This window comes from Epargyreus clarus, unplaced genomic scaffold, assembly GCF_041222505.1.
Source record: "Epargyreus clarus isolate Ecla_fem2 unplaced genomic scaffold, WU_Ecla_fem_2.2 ptg000014l, whole genome shotgun sequence".
NCBI lineage: Eukaryota > Metazoa > Arthropoda > Insecta > Lepidoptera > Hesperiidae > Epargyreus > Epargyreus clarus.
The window spans coordinates 13,219,049-13,244,206 of NW_027332222.1; the positions used below are offsets into that span (position 1 = coordinate 13,219,049).

At 35.6% G+C, this 25,158-nt stretch overlaps 2 protein-coding genes across 8 annotated transcripts in view; both read right to left on the reverse strand.

Annotated features, from left to right (window-relative positions):
• Pdzd8 (PDZ domain containing 8) overlaps window positions 1-16,009 on the reverse strand; it is a 28,633-nt gene extending 12,624 nt beyond the window's left edge. For all 7 annotated transcript variants that reach the window (XR_012102829.1, XR_012102830.1, XR_012102831.1 and 4 more), the window contains exons 1-11: window positions 15,809-16,009; window positions 10,871-11,053; window positions 5,613-5,795; window positions 5,113-5,305; window positions 4,783-4,993; window positions 3,874-4,039; window positions 3,323-3,523; window positions 2,366-2,563; window positions 1,487-2,130; window positions 932-1,154; window positions 451-559 (exon numbers count right to left, since the gene is read on the reverse strand). Coding sequence is in view for 4 of the 7 variants with exons in the window: in XM_073079063.1 (XP_072935164.1) it covers window positions 451-559; window positions 932-1,154; window positions 1,487-2,130; window positions 2,366-2,563; window positions 3,323-3,523; window positions 3,874-4,039; window positions 4,783-4,993; window positions 5,113-5,305; window positions 5,613-5,795; window positions 10,871-11,029 (2,287 nt within the window). In the remaining 3 variants the exon portion in view is untranslated. The remainder of the gene's footprint in view (window positions 1-450; window positions 560-931; window positions 1,155-1,486; window positions 2,131-2,365; window positions 2,564-3,322; window positions 3,524-3,873; window positions 4,040-4,782; window positions 4,994-5,112; window positions 5,306-5,612; window positions 5,796-10,870; window positions 11,054-15,808) is intronic.
• Window positions 16,010-18,345: 2,336 nt separating this feature from the next.
• On the reverse strand, window positions 18,346-25,052 carry Pgk (phosphoglycerate kinase). Its single transcript, XM_073079068.1, has 10 exons — window positions 24,894-25,052; window positions 24,601-24,804; window positions 24,132-24,358; window positions 23,698-23,815; window positions 23,259-23,397; window positions 22,904-23,038; window positions 22,487-22,608; window positions 22,064-22,164; window positions 21,368-21,466; window positions 18,346-18,829 (listed from the first exon to the last, which is right to left on the reverse strand). The coding sequence occupies exons 1-10, from the start codon at window positions 24,953-24,955 to the stop codon at window positions 18,789-18,791; spliced, it is 1,248 nt and encodes a 415-aa protein (XP_072935169.1). The 5' UTR covers window positions 24,956-25,052; the 3' UTR covers window positions 18,346-18,788.
• Window positions 25,053-25,158: the final 106 nt, after the last annotated feature.

Sequence of the window (25,158 nt, forward strand, 5' to 3'; positions counted from 1 at the left end):
TCGTCAATCTTCGCTTTTGAAACGTATTTTGTAAAGCTGTTCGTGGCTTTTATTTTTAAATGAACCTCTAATTTACGTTGTTCCGTAAGTCATTTGCGAAGTTATTTGAAATAAAAGGCCTATTTTTGTACGAGGTGGTTGTATTCTTGATGGCGTTCGTTATATAAATATTAGGTAGTGTGGATTCCATGTGTGACTAGGATACTTATGATATAATAAAAATTGCTCACCTTCATATTAGTGTGGGAGGATTTTATTACATTTTACGTAACGTTACAATACTAAATTGTCGTCGGCGAAAAATTAAGATCGACTTCTGAATTTTATTGCTAAGGGATAAATTCCGGAATTATTATTATTTCTCTTCTAACCAATGCTAAAGGGAGGGGAGTCCAGGGCCACTGAATTATATCGTCTTAGAAAACAATACTTAGGAAATAAGTTTCTTACCTCGGTCTTGTCTAGGAACGCAAGGCGAGGTCTCCTGGCATTTGGTGACGCATTTCTTGTGACAACAAAGGCCGCAGTTCCGGCACTGCATCGCATCTTTCAGCCAGATCTGGAAATATTCTGGATTTGTTAAGAATATAAGGGAATTTACGTGTTTTACCGATATGTTTACTCTGATTCGGTAAACATATATAGAATGACAAAATGACACGTCTATGCCCTTTTTACGCACTAATCCTGAAAAGAGTCCTGTGCCCGGGAGTAGGAGAAAGTAATGGTGTCATTAACAAGGAAGGAATTTCCGACTTATATTGCTCTTTGGTCTACTAAGAATGGTAAAAGTGTTTCATACTTAGATACTTTATGACACGAAATTAGGTATGTTCAACTCTCTAGGTTCTTCTGGATATTGGACATTTTCGACCATTTGAGTCGGACTTATATCGCTTCATTGTATATTTACAATAGATTAAAAACTTACCTTCTTATTACAAAAGTCGCACTGCGTTGACCTATGAAAGTGTGTCCGCACAAAGTCATGCGCGGCCCGCACGGGCTTCTGTGTCCGCGGCGGCGCGGGCCCGCGGGCCGCGCGCGGCGCCGAGCGCGCGCCGCCCGCGCCCTCCCACTCCCACCACACCAGCGCGTCGCCGAAACACAGGCACGGCTCGAAGCCCGCGTGCGAGGCTAGCTTGTGGCTTTTGCTGGAAAAATTCATGGGACTATGATTGGGGCCACTTTAAAGAATATGCTTTTATACATAGCTTCGTAGTATCTAGGTGCTACGAACAACCATAGATGAGTGTAAAATACTCAAACCCAAGACACACATCTAATTAGTCATTTATAATTCATCATCGGCCATATTATACGGAATATTTTGCATTAGGTATGTTTGTAATAACTCGCAGTGTCAGTATTTTTAACCAATTATCATTAGTAATTGAGAATAAGGCTATTTTTTGTTTTTTTTTGTTTTTCAATTAATTTGTTGTAAAAGAGATTCCGTAAATTTCTGAACAGTTAAGAAAATTACCTAAACTTAATATCGACATCTGGTGGTAGGAACTGGTATCTTTTCATGTGATGTGGAACAGTTGAGTCTTGACATTCAGTTAGGAGAGCCGCTAGTGGTATATTCAAGTATCCTAATAGAACCTCCTCCTTTTCCCCGGGTACAGTTGCCCAGACATTAATGTTTAAGTATTTATGATTTTCGTTTAATTTAAAGTCCGTTTCTTCATCGAACGGAATGATTGGTTTCACTAGAAGGCTCTTAGTCCAAAACATTTGGCAAATTTCAACGTGTTCGCTCTGTCTCGGTCCCCCCGTTTCAAAGAGCTGATCGTCATCGTCTACTCCATTATCTAATTTCTCAGAAACTTTACATTCTGTAGAGTCCGTTCTTATTATCGGTATATCAGGATGTTTGACAGTTTTGTTGATGACTGTCGCTTGACGCAGAGGAGTGCTTGCGCCCGAAGCGGGCGGGGTGCTTCCTGCAGAGCTGTCGGAAGATTTGTTTTCAACAGAACACCTCCTTTTACGAAGACCAAAGTTCGCTCCAGGACCCACAGGTTCAGATGTCTTTGAAAGTTGCCGCACTGGCTCAGTCTTTTGCTTTGTTGGGGTGTCAGTCTCGCTAGGTTGTTCAATCGTTTTTGAAGGAGAATCCGACTCCTGTGCAAAATTAATACATGATATAAAATTTCAGTATGTATAGGTACATGTAAAAAAATATAGCGAGGGAAGCAGGAAGGCAAGGAAATATAGTGCGAAATAGATCAAAATTTATAAAATCACCCTTTCAATCGGAGTTTTTGAGATTTGAATCTGTAAAATTATTCTGAGAGGCCGCCGAGTGCATGTTTTGAAATGACGATTACAATAATATCCTTACACTTCTATTGAATACCTGCAAATTGTTTTTAGAGACCGCGGACCGCATGCCTTGCAAACGCACCCCTTCCATGACCTCGGAAACGCGTCGGAAGGAGAAGTTGGTGCGCAATCGCCTCGGCTCGTCGTCCCGCCGCGCCGCGCCGCCCGCGCCGCCGCGCCGCACGCGCACCGTCACCGCGCGACGCTCCACGCTGCGGAGCAACTTGCCCACCTGCGGAGACAAAAATAAACATAAATGTTAGAAATATATTCAAATTATTCAATTATAGAATTATTTTAATTAATTATTTTGTGTTATTTTCATGATGTGTTATAAAATAATAAGTGCGCATTTATATAATATACACTGGCTGTATGCGTTACGCGATTGTAAACAATAATAAAAAAAAGAACGCTCTTGACGTTCTTTACACCTATTTCTTTTTTATAACAGTATTCTTGGTCCTTGTTGTATTTTTGTTTGAAGGGTGTAATAATGCAGGGACTCTTAAATGAGGAGTTTTAACTTAATCACTGACGTCTGGAACTACGCGTATAGTTCTCCATGCATGCTAGTTTCTTACTTTGATTTTATAGAAAAAAAGATATCAGGAAATCTGGACTTTGATACTCTAAAAGTACGCATGAAATAAAATAGCTATTTTTTTTTTTAATATAATATAGGAGTAGCAGACGAGCATGCAGTCCACGTGATGGTAAGTGGCTACTGCCGCCCATGGACATTTGTAATCAACCCCAGATAAGATTAGATATTCCTACCTGAGGTCGGCCACAGATGCGCCGCTACCCCTGAGGACTAAGTTGGAACGCCTCAGAAAAGTCTGTCTCCCTTACTACACCCTTCAAACCGGAACACAGCAGCGCCTAACACTGCTGTTATTAGGTAGAAATAGGTTTGGCGGTGGTGCCGCCGGTGTCGAACCACATAGGGTTCTACCACCTTCATACCACCTACCACCTATTTACTTACTTGCGCCACATTATTAACAGGTTTGTTATCAATAGCCAATACGACGTCGTCTCTTCGCAAATCTGCGCGGTAGGCGGGCGACATCGGCACGACTGTATCCACAAGTACCACGCCAACGCCCTGGCAACACACGAGGCCCAGAGGCCCGGTGACTGCTGGCAACACTATATCCAGGACCAGTACTCCACGACGGAGAGATACCTGGGAAGATGAGATTAGTATTTAATATATCTTCTGAGTTTGTATTAAACAAATCCGTTATTACTGTTGTTACAAATTGGTCTTTACACAACTGTTAGAAATTCGGTAAAAGAGTTAGAGAACTAACTTGATTAAGGAAAACTTAGGAAATTGATACACTTGTTAGAAAATTTTCACAAATCTGAGGCATAACAGAATTTGATGGAAAATTGGCACAACTGTTAGTAAATTGGCACAATATTAGAAATCCACCACATCGGCGAAATCGTCCGTTATTTAAAAATCACATACGTTAGCCATTTTTTTCTAGCTATTTGTGTAGTTAACGAGCATGTAACCATGGCACCTACCCATCCATGTGAATCCACAGCGAGTGCCGCTCTAACGATCCCGGGCCCGCCGGACCAGTGCAGCCGCGTGACCTCCACCAGCCGCACCGTCAGCCGCCCGTGCGGCGTGGGACCGTCTTCCCCGTCCGTGCTGCCTGGTTCCGACTTCGGGAAAAATGGTTTATACCTAGAAAATATATAATAGTGTTAGCACTGAAGGTAATTAAGGACATTTCATTGTCAAATGTGGGTATTAACTAAAAGTGGGCGTATAAAAGGGCACTGTACATCGTCTACGGCGTAGTTATTTTCCGATCTTTGTAAAGAACGTTACTCTGCTACTTTTGTTGCTCATTTGCGTTTAATTGTTTTTCTGTTAATTTACCTGGGAAAGCTAAGATTCTCGGCTAATAAAAAGTTGGTTTTTAAATAATTTGGTGACGAGTTTATTAACAATCGAATAAATGTCAAATAAAGCTTTTAGGAAGTCTTTGGTGGTATGTATACGTTGTTTCAACTTTGACACATAACTACTATTAATATACTGCTGAACGGGTTTCTTACAAAATTAATAGATTTATAGTCCTTGCCATCTCGCGTGTAAATGGTGTCGTCCCGCATTAGGGATTTTCGTGTTCCAACCCCGGCCAGAACATCCAAATGTTAAAATAAGATAGAGATCTAAATACATGTGAGGCCGGTATATTTCTTTGGAGTATTTTTTATATTTTTGGGTGTGTCCGTGGTATTTACGACACACACATACTAGCCACATGCGGTTTGGTAAAGTTCACGCAACTCTGCGAACAAGATTGCCGATTCTCGAACAGATTTTTTAACTTTAATTAACAAGATAATTTATTTACATAGAAGTAAGTTTGGTCGCCCATTCGATGTTACATTAACATACATAAAATTGCACCACTTTACCTTATCTTATAATTTGGCAACGTATGTCTTTGCGCAACAGCCCTTCTTATGTGAGCAGCCACCAAAGCTGCCAGTCTTGGCTTGAGCTGCCTTCCTTGGAAGCGTCCTCGCACACGGAGTTCTAACTTCGGTGGCGATTCGAACGCAAGTGCCCAATGTGTGTAAGGTGTACGACGGAACATCAGACGCACACTTCCACTTATACTTTCAACTGAAATAGAAAAAGAAAAAAAAATGCAATTAAAATTTCAACTTCGTAGACCAATGCCTAGTTAATTGAACAAAATCTGCAATTTTAAGTACATAGTTGCCCTGATATTAAAAACTCACCAGTGATAGAGATATTTGCAATCTTCCCAAGAAGCATGACAGCATCCACTTCTATCCTGAAGTTGCCGTCGTAGGCCAAATCGAACCTTAGGTCCAGGGAGCGTAACCTGGCTCCATCCTCTTCAAGTTCCCCGCTCAGAAGACGCAAGTTATTGATGCTCGGGAATTCAGATCCAACTTCTAATGACCGGAGCTGGAAAAATGTAATATTATACGTTAACTTAGAAAATCCTTAAAGAAAGAGGCATTTATTTTATCACAGATTGATTTTGGGATCGGCTCCAGTTGCTTTTATGTTGCTAGAAGAAAAGTCAAAGCGGCAGCAAATTGCTGACATAGGAAATAATTACACCAAGAAAGAAAGAGTCATTATAAACTGGTCATTCTAAATTAAATAAACAGAAGTAAAAGTAATATAATATTTAAATAATGAAGACGTGGTACACAGCGTACCTACCAATTAGGCAAAAAAAAAAGAATTGGTTCAATATTTCACTTACCGTTAAGGATTCAAATATTTTCCCGGATGAGGTTTTAGCTAATAGTTCGGCTAGTTCATTGGCCATTCGCCGCCGCAGCCAGCGGGTGTCAGCGGTGCTCTGTTGGAAGATGAACTGCAGCATTGCGTTCAAGACACCTTCAGGAGTACCGCCTGCGCCGCGCGTCAGCTCGTTTAGTATTTCCTTGAAACAATACAAATAAAATTTAAACTATTTTCGGTAAGATGAATTTGGAACCTAAGTTATATATTATAGATACGTGAAAATCTAGTCAAAAGAGGGAATAGGCATTCGAGACAGTAGCCACTCGTTTTTGGACTATCACTAACCTGAGGATTTCTCTACATATTGCTCTATTTAAAGCAGTTGTAGTAGTTATATATAGCAGCTTTAGTACATTAATGTTTATACTGTTTAATGATCAAACTTATTTGAAATCAGCATAATTAGAAATACGACAGTATTGAACAGTCCTATTTTAATTTTAGGTTCATATTTTGTTTTTAACACAAACTCCTATTTTGAACGTAGTTAAAAATACTTTTATTTATTCGGCGGCATATTTTTACCTAAACAGTATTTTAATACTCGCTTACCTGAGTGCTAAACTCGCTACGGTAGGGCTCTGAAGTGTATATTCAGGCAAATTAAATGGCTTTCCTTGTTTTGAGTGTGCAAGTCGTAATCGTGGTAGATTTAATTTTTGTTATGTAATAACTGTTTGTCTTTAAGCATTATTGCGAAAACCAACCCCTTGCTCTAAGTCGGTAAACTAACAAGTACTTACTCTTTATAAGCCCGATATTGATAGAAAAACTACCAAGTATGTGCAAGACCTATGGTACAGATTTTAAGATTCTCCTATAAAAGTATAAGAAGTGGAACATACATAAATAAATTTTCATTATCACTTTAATTTAATTAAAACAGTTTTCAGTACCTAATACAAATGATTTCGTCATTGAACTAGTAGAGTAATGAATATAATGCAGATGAATATCATACGATTAATGGTTAAAAGTACCTATTTTATACAAATATAAAATGTAATACTTGTTTCTTTAAGTGCGTACATCACTTAGGCATATGTGAATTCTAAACTATCATCTTAGTTACGCAACATGAAGTGCAGTTTGATTTTGAATAGACGCTCGTTAGTAATTTTCAAAGTGTTTTTATGCTTTGGCGAGCAGATGAAGTAGTTTTTACCGGTTGTTAAACCATTGAAATAATGCTGAAGCAAGTCAGGGGCCTCTGGGCGAGTTACGAACAAATAATAGGCAAATCCTTTATTCATATCTAAACAAATCTATTCGGGAGAATTTTGATGAAGAATGCACCTGGCTCCTTCTTATTTGGTGTGGAGAAATAAGGATGTCGTGGAACTTTAATAGGCCGTGGTTAAAAGCATTTCCACCTGACCGTTCATCTTTAACAGTCTCCTTACGATCACTAATGAACGACGCCATCAAGTTGCGTATAAACATCGTGCAAGAAAGCCTTTTTGAATATGTGTTTCGTAATCGGGAAGGGTCGCGAACGAGTGACTGCGGCATTGCGGAAATTGCATGAAAATTAAAATCAGCACGCGCCTGTCGCGATGCAGCTCTTTGCATCAATCGCAAATGTTTATCGACCATATTGTTGTTTACCGCAGCTCACCGTTTATTGTTTGTTGTGTACTTTGTGCTGGCGTACCGTGCTCAAGCTCTTTGAATCAATTTCAATGAGTCGGTAGACAGATGTTGACTTTAATCAGTGTAATGATTTGGGGGTGTGGAACTAGTGGGTGGGACATTTTTTTTATTTAGCCGAGGAACTTGGAATTATATTAAATGGATGTGATGATCATTACATCATTACACTACTGCATAAAAAATAAAAATCTATAGATCACTGGGGGGCTTTGGAGAGAATAATAAATCAAACAGAAAATGTTATGGATTCACATCGTGGATCTGTAATTAATAATTCAAAACGTAACAACCGAAACAAAGGGACATGGTTATCTACATGGCTTTTATATAAGCCTGATAAAACCTTGTAAAACCTTAATTGGTTGGATCCCAGGTAAGTCTTTGCGAAGGAAATTTAACTTGGGAAATTAACTCGCCCATAAACGCCGGAATTAAATGCGGCGTTTGGTTCCCTTTGTCTCTGTTCGAAGAAAATTAGGGTGAGAGTAATTATGGGGCGTTTTTAGGGCGCGTTCGTCGCTGTAACGACAAGCATAAAAGGTAAAGGAAATCTCGCCAAAATTTTTTAAGAGTAAAAGTTTGTTTTTTTTCAATTTTGAGTTGAGAAATTCCAAAATGATTTGATTTAGTGACAAATTAGCACTTGCTTTAACACTGAAGAAAATCGTAAGGAAAGATCTTGGTGGACTACGGCCAGAAACCTCTTCATTCTGCGATTCAAAACATAGGACAGATATGGATTGATGATTATTTTTAAGGTTTCCTGAAATGGTGCACCACTTATTACAAGATAAGGAATTCCTCGTAAGTTAGGTAACATTACAATTAACACAGACATTTGCGAGCATATCATATGTGCCCAGAGCAGGCGGTAAAGGATTGATGGCTTTTATCAAGTATGTAATTAACATAAACGACAATTGAACATGTAGCTACAATGTGAAATTATTGTTTTCAGATTATCTGTAGACACTTGGTTGCTTTGGTAAGACAAATTGCATCGTACCTACTACGTGCATTTTAGTTGAAAGAATATGCCTATTGCAGACATGCCATTGCATTTTATAATAAAAGAGTAGCAGACAAGCATGCAGGCCACCTGATGATAAGTGGCCACTGCCGCCCATGGACATTTGTAACCAATCCTAGACGAAACCTGATTCCCACCTTACGTCGGCTACAGATGCGCCTACCACTGAGGGCTAAGATTGAATGCCTCGAATAAATATGTCTCCCTTACCACACTCTTTAAACCAGAGAACAGCAGCGCTGAACATTGCTGTTATTAGATAGAAATAGGTGTGGCGGTGGTGTCGCTGGAGTCGAACCACTGAGGGTTCTACCACCTTAATTTTTTTCTTTGTACAATTATTATAAAACCAGAAACCCGAGTGCTTAAACATATTCTGACTGCCACAATTTATACAGGAATATAGAAAAGAAAGAGACATATAATATTCGTCATGCCCGAAAAACTTTACCCTCTGCAGTTGGGTAATGATGTACCACCTACCTACGTCATTATTAAAATAACTGGGATGCCTACTGCTGTGTAGAGCTGCGTGGTAAAGTCTAAGATCTACAAGACATTATTTACGATCTTCATGAACCGCCATGACCTTTTTATTGAGGGGACCAGAAAGTAGGCTTCCTTATTTAATACTTGTTTTATGATGTCTTCACGATCGGTCATAAAACGGGACATAGGTACAAGAAAATGATACACCTAATCTTCATCTTAGCACCTATAAAATGTTTATATTGCCTAGACATCTTATAGCTTGTATCTGAATGACAATCCAATCGAATTACAGTACATATTGCTCTATTAATTTCGTCGTGTTTAGAATATCTATCTAGTCTCTATCTAGTCTAGCAGATCTAGTGTGTTTAGAAGAATCCAGCCTATTACTACTAGAAGCTAAGCCCTATTCTCAATTTTATTAAATTGTAATTATAAATATTCGATTAAGTATTTACTCGTAACTTGTGCTGCACGTATAACAACTTTTAAATTATCTATATCTTTTATTTCAATTTGTTTATATTACGTTTGTTTATTAGTGATATCATATCAAATAGTACCACGTTATTCGATATTCGTTTACCTAATTAAGTCATCACGAAGCCTTATAATGGCGTCAGCGAATTTCGTAATACCGTTTGGTTGAACTGTTTATTTTCTCATATCCTGTGAATAAAATCCGAAATCTTATTTCAAATACACAGAAATACGATCTCTGAACTATAATATTAGTTAGAAGGTGGTAGAACCCTTTGTGGTTCGACTCCGGCGGCACCACCGCCACACCTATTTCTACCTAATAACAGCAGTGTTAAGCGCTGCTGTGTTCCGGTTTGAAGGGTGTGGTAAGGGAGACAGACTTTTCCGAGGCGTTCCAGCTTAGTCCTCAGGGGTTGCGGCGCATCTGTGGCCGACCTCAGGTAGGAATATCTAATCCTATCTGGGGTTGATTACAGATGTCCATGGGCGGCAGTAGCCACTTACCATCAGGTGGACTGCATGCTCGTCTGCTACTCTTATATTATAAATAATAATAATAATAATAAAAAATATTACTTTAAATTCAAATTTATTATAAATAGTCAAATTTATTATATTTTATGCATTATATATCAAGAATATATTAGTAAAATACTAACCTATTTTACATTCCTTTAGATTTTAATAATTAAATTTCATGATTAAATTTTAATAATGAATATAACTAGTATTTGACATATATATTGTTCGTTGACAAATGGATAAAGTATTTTTGCCTAAGAAAGGAATTTCAAAATAAAACAATTCTTTAAGAACGCAAGGCTTCAACTGGTCAAGTTCAAGTCAAGAGACTTCAAACCAACTACAGTCGAAGATTAAGTGGATAGCACTCAACCAAGAGTTTTTCAATACTTGGTTTCAACTATGAGTTTTTGACTGTTTAAAAAATAACACGTCTTAACTTTCGTTCAACGAAATTTCCCAAGAGCTTTGAACGATCTCAATGAATGTTAGAACTTATATGTGAAAAGAATTTTACTCTGAATGTAAGTACTTACTGAAATCTGAAAGGAATTTTAGGTTATATATTTTGCTGAAAATTTTCGCTAAGTACCTGTTCTGTCTGAACATTACAAGTATTTAATGAAGGTGTAATATAAATAGGCATATAATTTTCTTCTAACATAATTCGTTAATTAAAAGTAGCATTGGTTGCCTATCGTAGCGTTAGTAGCTATTCGTAAATATTATTTACGCGTATAATGTCCAAGGAATACCTATAGGATATTATCCTATTTTTAAAACAACTAACAGTAGGTATAAGTGAATACTTTCTCAAATATTTGGCAATGATACCAGTTATGTCCCGGTATCTATAATGATTTTTTACTATGAATGTAGTTATTCGGTCTTCGTAATACAAATTTAATGACAACAGATCTTGTGAAATCTACCAATCTCGACTATATATGAGTTAGTAAGATCTCCCCTCGAAAAGAGATCTGTGCTAAGCAGTGCTTGAATAGATGCAAAATTTTAAATTATTAAATTCTTACCGGCGACAGAGTAAGATAAGGTGTGGTGGGAGTTTCATCCATGTTCCTTGGCTTGAAGTTGAAGGATCTGAAGTAGTAGAACAGGAGAGCCAACGGCACAGCGAGCGCGGAAACTGCGCCGAGGAAAGCTGCCAGAAGCAGCCACGTCCAATCCGGCATGATGGGTTCTTGTAAACCAATTAACTGGGAAAATATAGATCTTTAGAATTTTATAGTATAGGAGTACGGACGAGCATATAGTCCACCTGATGGTAAGTGGCTACTGCCGCCCATGGACTTCTGTAATCAACGCCAGATAGGATTAGATATTCCTACCTGAGGTCGGCCATAGATGCGTTGCTACCCCTGAGGACTAAGATGGAACGCCTCGGAAAAGTATGTCTCCCTTACGCTGTTGTTATAAGGCAGAAATAAGTGTGGCGATGGTGCCGTCGGAGTCGAACTACGACCTTTGTTCTACCATTAATTCATTGAATTAATTTAATTTGATTAAGACTGTTAAACGAAAATTCTGGTGCATTCGTTGTAATTGTCAATAGGTTGCTTAAAAGAGATATTGGTCAGCTTAACAACAGATTTAAATAATATTTTTCCTCAATCTAACTTTAGTAAAGTTTAATAATGATAAATTGTACTATAATTTGAATATAACTAAGTATATATATAATATGTTTTTAGCTCCCAAGGTTGTGTTTGAAGGGTTAGGCTGATTTATATCTATGAGGCGTTCCAAGTTTCTCCACAAAGGTTATAACTGTTATCCATTTGGCTTAGGCTTAGTACCTCATCATCAACCCATCACTGTCCCACTGCTGGACACGGGTCTCCTTTCAGAACACGTTCTATGTAAAAAACTATGACATAATTATATGATGTATAAAACTGTAGGTTTTATGAGTAAGTATGCACCTGCTTCATGGGTCATTATGTAAATATATTCCAAGTGTGTGCAAAAAGTGTGTCAATTAGGTACCTGACCTTCATGAAATAGAAAGATCTGATTATCAGATGAAGTGATAACAATCAGCATGTATACGAAATCATTGTATCATGAAATTGTGTTGCTAAAATATTTATTAAAAGGAACAGCTAAATAGATTTTTAGTATAGATGTTCTTCATTTAATTAATTTATCTTAGGTACCACCAAAACTCGAACATTTAATGAATTTTAAAATCCTAAAAGAAATAATTTACGGTTAAGCATCTATTATCTAAGAATCGCTGATAAAAGTTAAATTTATTTGTTCTATGTGACAATGGACAACAGCAGAAAAAAGGCTGGTAAGTCGAGAAAATGTAAATGTAAATTAATAAATCTTGTATATATGCTTTCAATAATCTAATGTAACTATAGATAGTCGAAATATTCTATCTTAGCCTAAGATCATGATCATAAATTATCCATTACATAATTAATTACCTATTCCTTTCGCAATACGCATTAATTAATTAAATGTCATTAACATAAGTGGCTGGATTTGATCGAATCTAATAAGCATCACATCATGTAGTTGTTATGTATCTATTAGTACGAATCTAATCATAAATATATATTAGGTACTTTAAATAGGTATTTCTATGAATAGAGAAATTGTTACTGTCCCACTGCTGGGCACGGGTCTTCTTTTCGAAGCGAGAAAGGGTATTTCTATAGGTGAAGAGTCAACTTTAGGTACTTTTTTTTATCCAGCATAAAATTATACTTTATAAATGTTCCATTATATATATAGACAACCTACCCTACCAACTCATTATATTTGACAATGAAGTAAAATTAAATTAAAGGCCACTCCCACAATAAATAAGTATTAATTAACTTAAATAAGTGATAAAACCTTTAAGTTTAGTTGTCATTGAAAAGTTACTACAACATATTATGTTAATGTTAGATAAGATAAAATACTCTTTATATCACGGCGTGCGTAAATGGACGTTTTACGCACGCTTCGCGTGCGCAAAACCCCCATTTCCGACCCCGTAATATAAAATTTTATACAACACGCGGACGAAAAATGTTTTTCTGACTCGTGTGATTGCAGTCCTCGCCTGCGGCTCGGCCTGCAAACTCACACTTGTCAAAAAAAAATTTTTCGTCCTCGTATTGTAATGTACTATTATTGCACACTTACACTTGAATTTTAACAATAAGCAATATACATAACAGGTCAAGCAGTATGCAATAGGCGGTTATCGCTAAGTAGAAATCTCTTCCAGACAACCTATGCATGAAAAAGAAAAGAGAGACAATCACACACACATCCATCTACAGATACATCTTTTGCGTAATTCGTAAGCTACGTAATTTGCACTTGAATAGAGAAAATGTAAGTACCAATAATTTTCACGACCAAAAACGAAACGAAACGATTTAAAATGATACATTGCGTGCAATAATATTATGAAGGTAATTAATTAAATGGGTCAAAGAGCGAAATACGATTTATAAAATGGAAATAAAAATATTTTCATATCTCGGATATAACAAGCACTGGTAGGCACTTGAATTCAGTTTCACAGAAATGCTCGTGTACTAGCCATAGAAATATTTTTATTCGATAGAACTTTTATAAACAGTGATAGCTTGCTCAATGGTATGAATTTTGACACTGGAGGTCGGTTTGTATCCCGGTTAACGCCGGCGTTTTTTTAAGATACGCATTTATTTAATTAATACAGGTTATCAATTATTATGTTGTGGTAAAGAAAAAAAAGTGGACTAGATAGTTGAGAGTTCTCCACAACGTTTTCACACCCTTAACAGTAGTCGCTACTATTACCTAACTTTACCTATGCTTTTACCTAAATATAACGTAGGTATGTTTGTTGCGTAGGTGAGATTTGTTTTCGTCTTTTGCATTTACCTGCAGTATTTAAGTTATATTTAGATATTATACGAGGTAATTCGTAATTCTGCTGTGCCGCCAATTCACATGAGTAGGTACGAGAGCCGGCAGGCAGCGCGGTATTTTTAATATAACTTAATTAGTCCGAAAGCAGGAATGCGCGCTGTCTAATCATGCATTACAAGTTTCAAGAACAATTTATTTAAACTATATTTAGGTATTTTATCAATCAGTCAAATTCAAGACAAACTTAACAAGTTAAAGTTTTTTGGTCCTTCGCGCTGGACTTGCAACAGCACCATATACCTAAATATGAAGACGATCGGAAACTTTAAAGACATTGTAAGTTAAGACGTTGAAAAGGAAATGCTTTATATATTTTTCACGAATCCTTTCAAACCTAATAAAAATGTAGGGTTAGGGACGATTATGTTAAACGGAGGAAAAATCCTTGCAAATCGAGGGATAATCACACGGTTTGCTACAGGTATTATAATACCGGGATTTTGTTAGAATATTGGATGCCCGGGGGATACTCTACATTTGTTGCTTTATACTGTAGATAGTGCATCATTTTAGAACCTATATACTTACTTGTTTCATAATAAACTAACCTATGTTTAAGTGTTATGTGAGAAAATTATGCACATAAGTATTGGGTGCTTTCAATACTAAAGCTGAGATCAACCACAAGTTCTATTTATTGTTTAAATTTCATATGAACAACATGGCGCTATCATTTAATTTTTCAAAATCAAATCGAAAAAGTTGTCGTTGTTGTTGCCGAGAAACCAATTCATGTTAATAAAGTTATAATTGCCACAGTTTACAGCAATGTACATTGTACAAGTTGTTTCTTGCAAACTTATAATGCTACTAAAAGCTGTTAAAAAGTAATTGTTTAAGTTTTCACCGAAGCCACCATATATTTATTATCCCTTTATTTATCTACTTTAGCAGAACTACAATGATCTGTGTCATATTTCTACCGATCTAATCCTTTATAATGTTTGTTAAAGAAAATCATACCCTAACATTTATTTGGATGTTTATGTAGCTACTAAAGCAGATAAAATATAATTACCGTGAATTAACTTATGTACCTATTTAATATCCCTACAGGCATTTTCGTAATTACCGAGGTGTTTAAGGGTGTTTATGGAAACGATGATCGTTAAGGGACTGTATAATATATGTTTGTTTATGACAGCGAGTTGTTATAGTATGTGCCAAAATGTTAATGATATTAAACAATTTCTTGTTCTGAAACTAAGTTATTATATTGTAGTAATATGTATAGGTGAGCTTAAACATTGGTTATTATTTCAAATATATAGTTATATATTTAAATGTAACAAAGCTTTCATATTCAAATGATTTCGAGAAGTTTTTTAATCATAAAAATCGTACTTAGATCATATTGATTTTTTTCAATCTAGATTTTACTATCTAGCAAATTGTAAATTGCGTAATATATGAGTATGTAGGTACCATTTTGTTAAATCGCAGGCAATGTAGGTACACCTACACAAAAGAAGACTACCACCTATCTAGGCAGAGATAAGTAAAACAATTTCTAGGTAAAACGTGATTTCAATAAATTAAACGAAATTAGGTATCTATTCTGTGTAATTTTAATAAATTGACAATGTATTTTCATAAATCGTACAATTCATAGCGTAATATGAATTAGAGGAACTTGTTGGTTATCTGGAAGATCTACTCCTACGTTAAAACTTAGGATACTGTGACTATTTTACCTTTAGGTACTTGTGGTGCAAAACAGAATATCTGCTGTTATAAATCAAACATGAAACAAAAGTATTGAAAAAACTAATATCGTCCGTGCTGTCCTTGGCATTTGATTTTAATAACATTACTATTTGTTTTATTAACAAAAAAAAAAACAAAATATGTATACTATTTCCGAAATTAAACAAAGGGAATGGCAAAAATTGCATTACTAAAATAAATGTATTTTACATGTCTTTCAAAAATCGACATTCAATGTAAATGAGGCGATTATAATAAAAACAAATGATGTCTGTGAGAAAAGCATAACAACCGTGCGTCTAGTTAGTGGAACCACTCACCTGCTAACAGATTTACCTAAAAACAAAGTGTCCTAGATAATAATCCATAATCACTACACAACAATTGACATGAAACTATGAACTTCTTATATGATTTTTATTTTCGTCGTGTTTACTAAAGGAGAGGCGTATGTTTAGGTGAAAATAAAGGTGAATTCATTTTACGACGCCAGCCGGCAAACCGGCGGCGCTGGAGGTTTTCTCGGCTACTGATGTTCTAGCTATGGAATTACATTTGATATAACAAAACCTGACAGAGCATGCGCGAACCCTCGCCAATTGGACCAGCAGTCAGACAAGGTATTGGAAGACCCACGACGCAAGGTTCGAACTGTTGTTGTTTATGATAATCGTATTCAAACGAATACCTGTTGCCATCATTAATATCTTATTTTCAGTCTATGTAAAGAAATCGGCTGGTAAATGTAGGTGACATGCCACATAATTTAGTAATCGACACGAATGTCCTACGTCAGCAAGGACGCTTGCGCGTAAGGCCGATCGATATATACGCCATATTTGACCAATAACAAACTACATAGCACAGGTAGATACTGGGAATTGAAACGTATCAATTTGGATAATGAGATTTTAATCTGATGGAAATTATTTTTAATTATGCTTAGGTCACGTGGAGCCCTATTTTATAACTTCCGGTTCGCGTTGCTTAGTTAGCGTTTTAAGTTTTTTGTCTCCAATTTCTTTGTTATTCTAGCAACGAAGCATAGTAACTTACATCTGAATTCTATTTCTATTCTTAGACTATGATCTAACTAACATTGTAGTAGGTATATAGATTTCACATATTGGACGACAACTGACGTCAATCGTGTTGGTCAATTCTGATAAGATAGACCTAAAGAGATGAGGGAGGCAGAAAGTCACTGACTGTCGTTATTACTTAGGAGAGTAAACGCATTAGGTATTTATCCTTTTTTAGTCCGAATATTTCAATGTAAAAACAGTACGTATAATTTAATTAAACCTATCAACCTAGCAACTCCCGGAACTTTAACATGCAAATTTTACTACCAGTCCTTACATCAGTTGTAGGTACACAATCAATAAAGTTAATTCGGTAAATTGTAAATACTGTTAACATTTTGGATACAAGAGGACCTATATCTTCTGCCCTCTGTTAGATGGCCCGAATTACTCTTATCTACAAGACTACATTTTCTCTAAAATCTCTATTTCTGGATCTTATAATTGCAATTTACACTTCACTGTCAAATTACACTTAACTCTACCGGACTTATATCCGATAAAAATCATATTAAGGTTAAAAGCTATTAATCAATTCATTAATCTTGAGTCGAGTAACCGATTCAAAAATAGTAAGTAATTTAGTATGTAGTAAAATAGTTACATAGGAAGTTATATCAAGCGTAACTCCGGTAACGAATTCATTGACATTTATCCACGCAGGTATTGTAGTCAGTTGTAACCTTATGTTGTAACATTTATGGGTAAATGAACTTTGTAAGGGCTAAACACGAACCTTTAGTGTAGAAAAGTTTAATTGTTAAAAGGGTCGTATTTTTTTGTTTTAAGTAATAATTTATTTAACGTTGTTGTGTTGTGTCACAAATTGTTTGGTTACCACAAAATTTTCAGCTCTTATTAGCCTATTGCTAGACATACGCCTAAAAAGAATGGTATTGCTGTTAACGCCTTATGTTTGTTATTTATAAGACTGAAGTAGCAAAAAAGCATGGAGACTTGATAGCAAATGCGCACTGCCACCGATCCACTGCCGATGCCACTCTACTAGACTACATGGACTACAGTGGTTCCACCTCTTATACATCAGCTGGTATTCCCACCCTTTCACCGAATCGTAATTGCCTCACCCTAGAAATAAGAGTTGCATATTCTTGGTCAAACTATGTTCAACCTCTTTGTTTGCGATCTCAATATATGACTTCACAAGACGCTTCTCGTTCCGTCAACTACCTAACCAGTGAAGTTAATCACTCGACTCCTACGATATCCACGGGGACAGTGTGTGAATCTATTCTAGGCCACTAAACGGATAAGTCGGTTTATGCAAGATTAAATGCGGTCGATTTTTTAGATTAATGACCGTTACTACTAAGCCGAAAATCAATGGGAGTCTGTCTGATATGAAGCTATCACTAATCACACATATACTCGTAGAACATCAGTTACTTTATCTGAAGTCAATTACATTCGCTCCGCTACCTCTGAATAATATTAGAATGGTATGATTTAACTAGACGGACCCAACGTACTACCAGGACTACGGTCGCTGGTCCGTCACATTTAATTCGGGCTTTAGCAGACCCTAAAACTGGAATACTACGCCAACCATTGCTGTTAATAATCTCTCACATATATGAATAAAATGTTTCTCCTTTTTGATCTGATATACATTCGTGTACAATATCATAAGTAGTTGCATTATTAATTTCATGATTAAAAGATAAAGGGAGAACTAAGTTCTACATTGGAATCGTACGACATTGGAATGAAGCACATGTCAATTAACAATATAACAACAACAATTAAAACAGTTTCAGATTTTTTATACATTTATTCACAACGTTCGTACATAAATATCTATTCGAAACGAGCAAGATACATTATGCTTTTAAGAACAATCACATATCTACAAGCAAATAATGTCATACGTCTAGGTAACTTTACTCTCTTCAATATAAGATCATTGATTTTAGTTTCATAAGGCCCGTTTGCAAATATACCTGACTGAAATTTCGAACTTATGTAATATGCGATCTTATTGCGCAAGCAGCCACGGATATGATATAGAATTTTAAATATGGGAAATTCTTTATTGGTTTTCTTCCATTGAGAACAGTAGTGAATTAATATGAATTTCCGTATTTTCCGAAATTAATTTGAAAGTGTAAACAGTTTGCAATATGCCTTATATAATTTTTGATTATTATCCTTAAAATAAATATCATATTGACATAATTCTATTATGGCTTCTTGTTCAAGCATCGCTCAACGCAGCTACACCCGGGAGCACTTTACCTGAAAATAAAAATGTTTGTAAATATACAAAAAAAATTTGGACGTCCCGATAAATCTTAGGTAGGTGGTATAAATACTTGAAGTATTTCTCATAATTCATTACTTAATAATTAATTCACCTATGAGACCTGACGTCTCCAGTGACCAGACGATTCACTTAAAGAGATCCTGATCCTGTGATCGAATTGATACCAGAACCGCGCAACAGTTAATGTGTCATCACTTGACCAAAATCCTCTTTGTTGTTTGCTGTGTTTATTGTTATATGAAAGGAAGCCATAAAGCATTGTATTATTCTTGAAATGATCAGCATTATGACTGAGAAGCTTACTGCACTTTACTGCAGCCCAAGGGTATTTGTGAACTTCATTTTTTTTATATAATTGACTTTTCATTTTCTATAAAATTGGATACGAAAACAAATAAATAGTCAAACTGTTATTCCTCGATCGGTCTGCTAATCTTGGAAATGGCAGTTTAGCAGAATCAACTTGAGCTGGTCATGAAAACTTTACGTTTACCACTCTTTATTTTCGTTCTCTCTGTACGAGAATAAATGGCGCAAAGTGTAGTCCCATAACTCCGTACGAAAGCCGATACGATGCCAGTCCGATAAATGTTGGGAATACCCTTAATCGACTAATAGGATTTTCACGAGTCGATATAGGACACCATAGACTTTAAAAACGCGAACAAAATAGAATTAAGTTTAAAATTATTTAAAAATACTTTTTGATTAGTCAGTCGGTTTATCTTAAGTAATTAAATTCCAACATTTTACAAAACTAGGATGTTTTCTAAAGGCTGAAAACGTCCATCAAAGCGACACCTTTGCTTTTATTCTCATAGTACACACATTTTTCACGCACTGACCTGAAAGATGTGTAACTTGAGAATTTTTAAATGTCCTAAAATGTATACTTTGGCACAGTTAAAATTAGAAGTTAGTAAATATTTATTACAGTACATATATAAAAAGGAAATCGGTATTTAATAATACTCTAATATACAATAGGCCTCAGTTTATTGATATAGGTAAAAATAAATAAATGATTTTTACATTAGTTTCTAGGCATATAAAGCACTCAAGCATCACCTGAATACTTGGGAATACGCAGATCCAAAAATATGTAGAAGCATAAATAATATTCCCCCGCTGAGCGTAGATCATAGTAATAAGACTGAGTAATGTTTCGAATTAAAATAAAAACAATTAAAAGAACTGACTTACTCTCGACTCAGAGTAAATTAATGCATTGTGGACATACATACGTGTAGATACGTCACTACGTGGGTGCAATACGTATGGCCAGCAAACGTAATCATCGCTGCTCTCGAGAGCTTCACACCAATTTACGTTTGCATTTTTAATCTAACTTCATATGGCTTTTCACATTAAACGGTCAACTTGTTTTTAACTTTACTTTTGTTTTCGATTAAAATATCTAGTTTACTCAGTTAATTTGAACCGTACAATTTAATATGTACATGTAAAACGTAAATGAATGATAAAAGCACGTAGGAAGGTAGGAATTGCTAACCTTACACAAAATAAAATGTTATAATTATAAACATAACTGATACAATAACTAGAAAATGACAAGAACAGGATTTCTAACTGAATGAGACAGAAATAACAATAAAAATTGAATATACCGTATGGTGTCACACTACACCTAGCACGAAAATTCGACGCAATTGGAAGGTTTTTAGATTTTTTATTGTAAGAGACTTATATTGCCTTTCTATCCTTATGAATAAAACACTATGATCTATTATATAGTAGTAATGGTAGTGTGTTGCGATGTTGACAAGTCACCTTCTCGCCATGGGGCAGGAAGATTAGTCACGCTCCAAAAATCACGAACGTATGCATGGAACTATGCTCCGAGGGTGGACGTATACAGATTGTAGATTTGTGCACATCGCGCTTATTTGAAAATGATGTAAACGAAAAGATAGGCATTTCGAGAACAAAATAGATTTGTCAAATGAATAAAATGCTTTAATCGAGCGTCCAACAAACGTTATGTATGTCAAAATAGAAACATGGTTATTGGTCAATAAAATTCATAAATGAATACGGTTTTCATGTTTTTGTTTTAATTAGCTACTAATAATTAATTTATTTCAATTTCAGTCCTTAATACAGTTCTTAAAGGGTACTGTGAAAAGACATAATGTAGGATAGGCCGAAAATAAAATTATAATTTTATAAATATGCGATACTGCTATATTATAAACAACCGGTATTGATAAATAATTGGGATCCGGACCTAGCCCGCGCTCCTTCATCCGACAAACTGTTTCACGTCACGTTCTGTGCCTACCACCGTTAAGTAATATGTAAGTCATCACCACATCCTACGCCTACCACCGTCAAGTAGTTTGAGCGTCATCATCGCGTCCTACGCCTACCACCGTCGAGTAGTTTGAGCGTAATCAACGCGTCCTACGCCTACCACAATCAAGTAGTACTGAAGTCATCACCACGTCCTACGCCTATCACCCTAAAGTAGTACGAGCGTCATGGCTTACCCTCGAGCAGCTCGAGCGAGGCGCCGCCGCCGGTGGACACGTGCGACACCTTGTCCTCAGTGCCCCACTTGGCGCAGCACGTCGCCGTGTCACCACCACCTGGGGATCGTGTTTCATTTTTAATAAACTTCAAAAGGAGGTTATCAATTTATAATATTGATAACAAATATAATGTATTATGTATTTTTATTATACAGTATAGAAGTAGAAGGCGAGCAGGTGGGCTGCATTCCACCTGCTGCCGCCATAGCTAGACAGCGAACCAACCTGTCATATATACAGTAGAGAGTAGACTACGATTACTTCACTATAACATTTTATATAATATTTTAAATTGTGTAGAATGCATCGCCCTTCCCTCCATTTAAGACACGTAGATATGCGTTAATGCCGATGATAGCAAGACTTGATTTTTCATTGATACTATTTTCAATCGATTGTTGGGTATCATATATCGATAATGTGCCATCACTAGGACGCATATAACAAAAGTATATACCATCATACTTAGCATTAAAAATCAATAATTTGTTTGAAAGTGGAGCACGAGTATGTTAAATTAACTTTACGACGGTTAATCTTTAAGTTTACTGTTTCCTTTCTTCTACAGGCCACAAGATTACAATAATGTCCATATCATCAAAATCGGTTGATTTATGTTAATTATAGCTTATCATTAATTGGAGGATAACTCACCTATAATAGTGACAGTGCCACTAGCGGTTGCCTTCACGACGCCGTCCATGAGCGCGCGGGTGCCACCGGAAAATTTCTCGAACTCAAAGACGCCAGCCGGTCTACGAAATAATTTGTATTTTGATGAAATTAACTAAATAATACCACTGGAATAAGATGAGATGAAAAACATGAAATACACAAACTGGAGTCCAACATTGTAGTAGTTACACAATCACAACATCTTGTTATTCTTTAGGACTAAGGTGGAAAGCCTCAATAATGAGTACCCTACCACATCCCTCAATCTAGAACACAGCAATGCTACAATGCAAGAAAAAAATAATAAAACAGCTTTGTGCTTAAATACCACATGTACAATTTATGACAACTGTTTTTTTCTGATTTTATTTTAATTGTTGTTGATATTAGAAAATGTCTTACCCATTCCAGACAATAACTTTGGCCCTGGCAATAGGCTCAGCAAAGAGAGCTCTGGACTTGGTGCCAACATCGAGACCCATCCAGCCATCAGGAATGCCTTCCTCCGCGGTGACTTCACGAGACTACAAAAAAAAAATTATAAAACATTATTTTATGTTTCTTGTGCTTAATATACATCTCATGTTTTTCAACTTTATTTTCAGATCGACAAATTATAATTATGTATACATACATTTATGGAACGTTAGATTACATCCAATAGTACTTAATATTTAAGAAGGGATTGTAATATGTGTTATGGTAATAAAATAATTATGACACTTTATTAATAACAAATTAGTTATCAAATGTATATCAGCATGAAAAATACAAAATGTATAATAATACAAAATATTTTGATAATATATTATTACTTACTTCAGCATTTTCTGCAAACTTGTCGGCAATGACAAAATCATTGGGCAGGTGCAATTTCACATTATTGGTTTTGGCTTTCTCCACCAATTTGGCTACAATTTTAGCACCCTCTGGGTCATACAGTGAGCTGCCAATCTTAAAGAGAAATTACATTATATTTAGAAAGTTAATACCAAATTAATATTGAAACTTTCATTACTCAGCATGTCATTATCTCTTTGTCTCTTTCATTACTCATTATCTCTTTGCAGTTAAATTGTTTGTTGCATTAAATTGTTGTTTTTCAAAAAATCTCCTTCTTTAAAAGGAATATGCATCTTATCCATAATGCAATATTAGCTAAAACTATATTTACCTTCATGCCAGTAGTCTCCTTAAGGAATGTGTAAGCCATACCACCTCCAATGATCATCTCATTGACTTTGTCCAGAAGATTCTCAATTAGCAAAATCTTATCTGCAACCTTAGCACCTCCAAGTATAGCGAGGAATGGTCTAAAATATTCAATGTTATTAAAATATACAGTAAAAAAATAACATATAAAATATTGTAAGGTACCATAATAAATAATCTTTATAAAGTGAGGGAAGCTTCTTGCCTAGTGATAAGGCATACTTTAGTAGCAGTATATAGATTACACTAATCCTTTTATAAATTTTTAATATCCATATTATCAAAGTTGATTAGAAGTATACAATAATTACAATAGTCCTTTTCAAATACATCTTGCTATAGTTATTTGGAAATCATCATTATAAAAATTTTCAGCATAAAAGTGTATCAGATTTGCATACCTTTCTGGCTCATGCAAAGCTTTGGCAAAGTACTGTAGTTCCTTCTTGAGCAAGAAACCGCTGGCTCTTTGCTCAAACCCTTCACCCATCATAGAGCTGTGGGCTCTGTGTGCAGTACCTAAATAATATTAAATTAAATTAAATGTTATTATTACAATAATGCAATATATTTTTTAAATATGACAGTAAAATTGTTGACTGTAGATTACTTATAAAAGATTGTTATTGTAAATATGGAACATCATATTGATAACACTTATATCTGCAAAATGTAAACATACAGCGATATGTTTAGTTTTATACAATGTAATTGCAACTGATAAACTTGTCAATAGAATTGGTCTCGATAGATAATGATTTCAATGAGTTATTTATATATGTATATATATAATTAACTATTATGTTATTAAAATTATCTAATTATAAATAATTACCAAAAGCATCATTGATGTACAGGTCACCCAGCTTCCTCAGGCTGGCTCTGAATGCCTTTACTTTTTCTGGGTCAGCCTTAACTTTGGCTCCACTGGCATCAACACCTTTGCCTTCTTCTTCCACATGGAACCTAAGGTTCTCCAGGAGGATAATGGAACCTGCTGGGGGGTCAGCGCAAGCAGCCTCTACCTCTGGCCCAACACAATCAGACAGGAATGTGACATCCCTAAAAGTTCAAAATATTTTTTTGTTATAATTATTTCATAAATACAATAAGAATTTTATGGTACATGATAAAGTAGGTATAAATATATAGGATTTCTATTTTTTTTGTATTCTATCGTTAATATTTCTGCAAAATATTAAGGTACTAAAACTTTTTGCAAACATAATATAGTAAAAGTTTAATAGGTGATACATGAATGTATAAAAAATTATATGCCTATTTTTTTTCTATATATAGCTTACTTGCTTAGAAGCTTTTTAAGTTCCTCAGCGACCGGTTTCAGGGTGTACTTCATGTTGGCATTGCCGTCCGGCCTTCCGAGATGTGACATAAGAACCACGGATTTGGCACCCTTCTCCAAGGCATATTTCACCGAATCCAAAGCAGCTACAATGCGCTGGTTGTTCGTAATTACTCCTTCTTTGAGTGGGACATTGAAGTCTACCCTAAAATATTTTAATATTATTAATATACAACTATTCCGACTTCGATGTGTTGGAATAATTTCTTAGCAAATGATCAATGTATTACGTACCTCATTAATACGCGCTTGCCGCTCAAGTTCAGGGCATCGATGCTGAGCTTATTTAAAGCCATTTTGTATCAAAATCTTTTACTTTTGCCTTAAATACTGTATAAAATAATCGCCAACTTCCTAATCGTTTTTACGATTTGTCAATTTTAACCTTGTATATGTCAAAAGGGTCAAACATACTTGCCATATTAAAAATACATAACAATCATTTCATTACATTTCTACAATAAAATAATAATAAAAATGTATAAACTATAAAATGGGT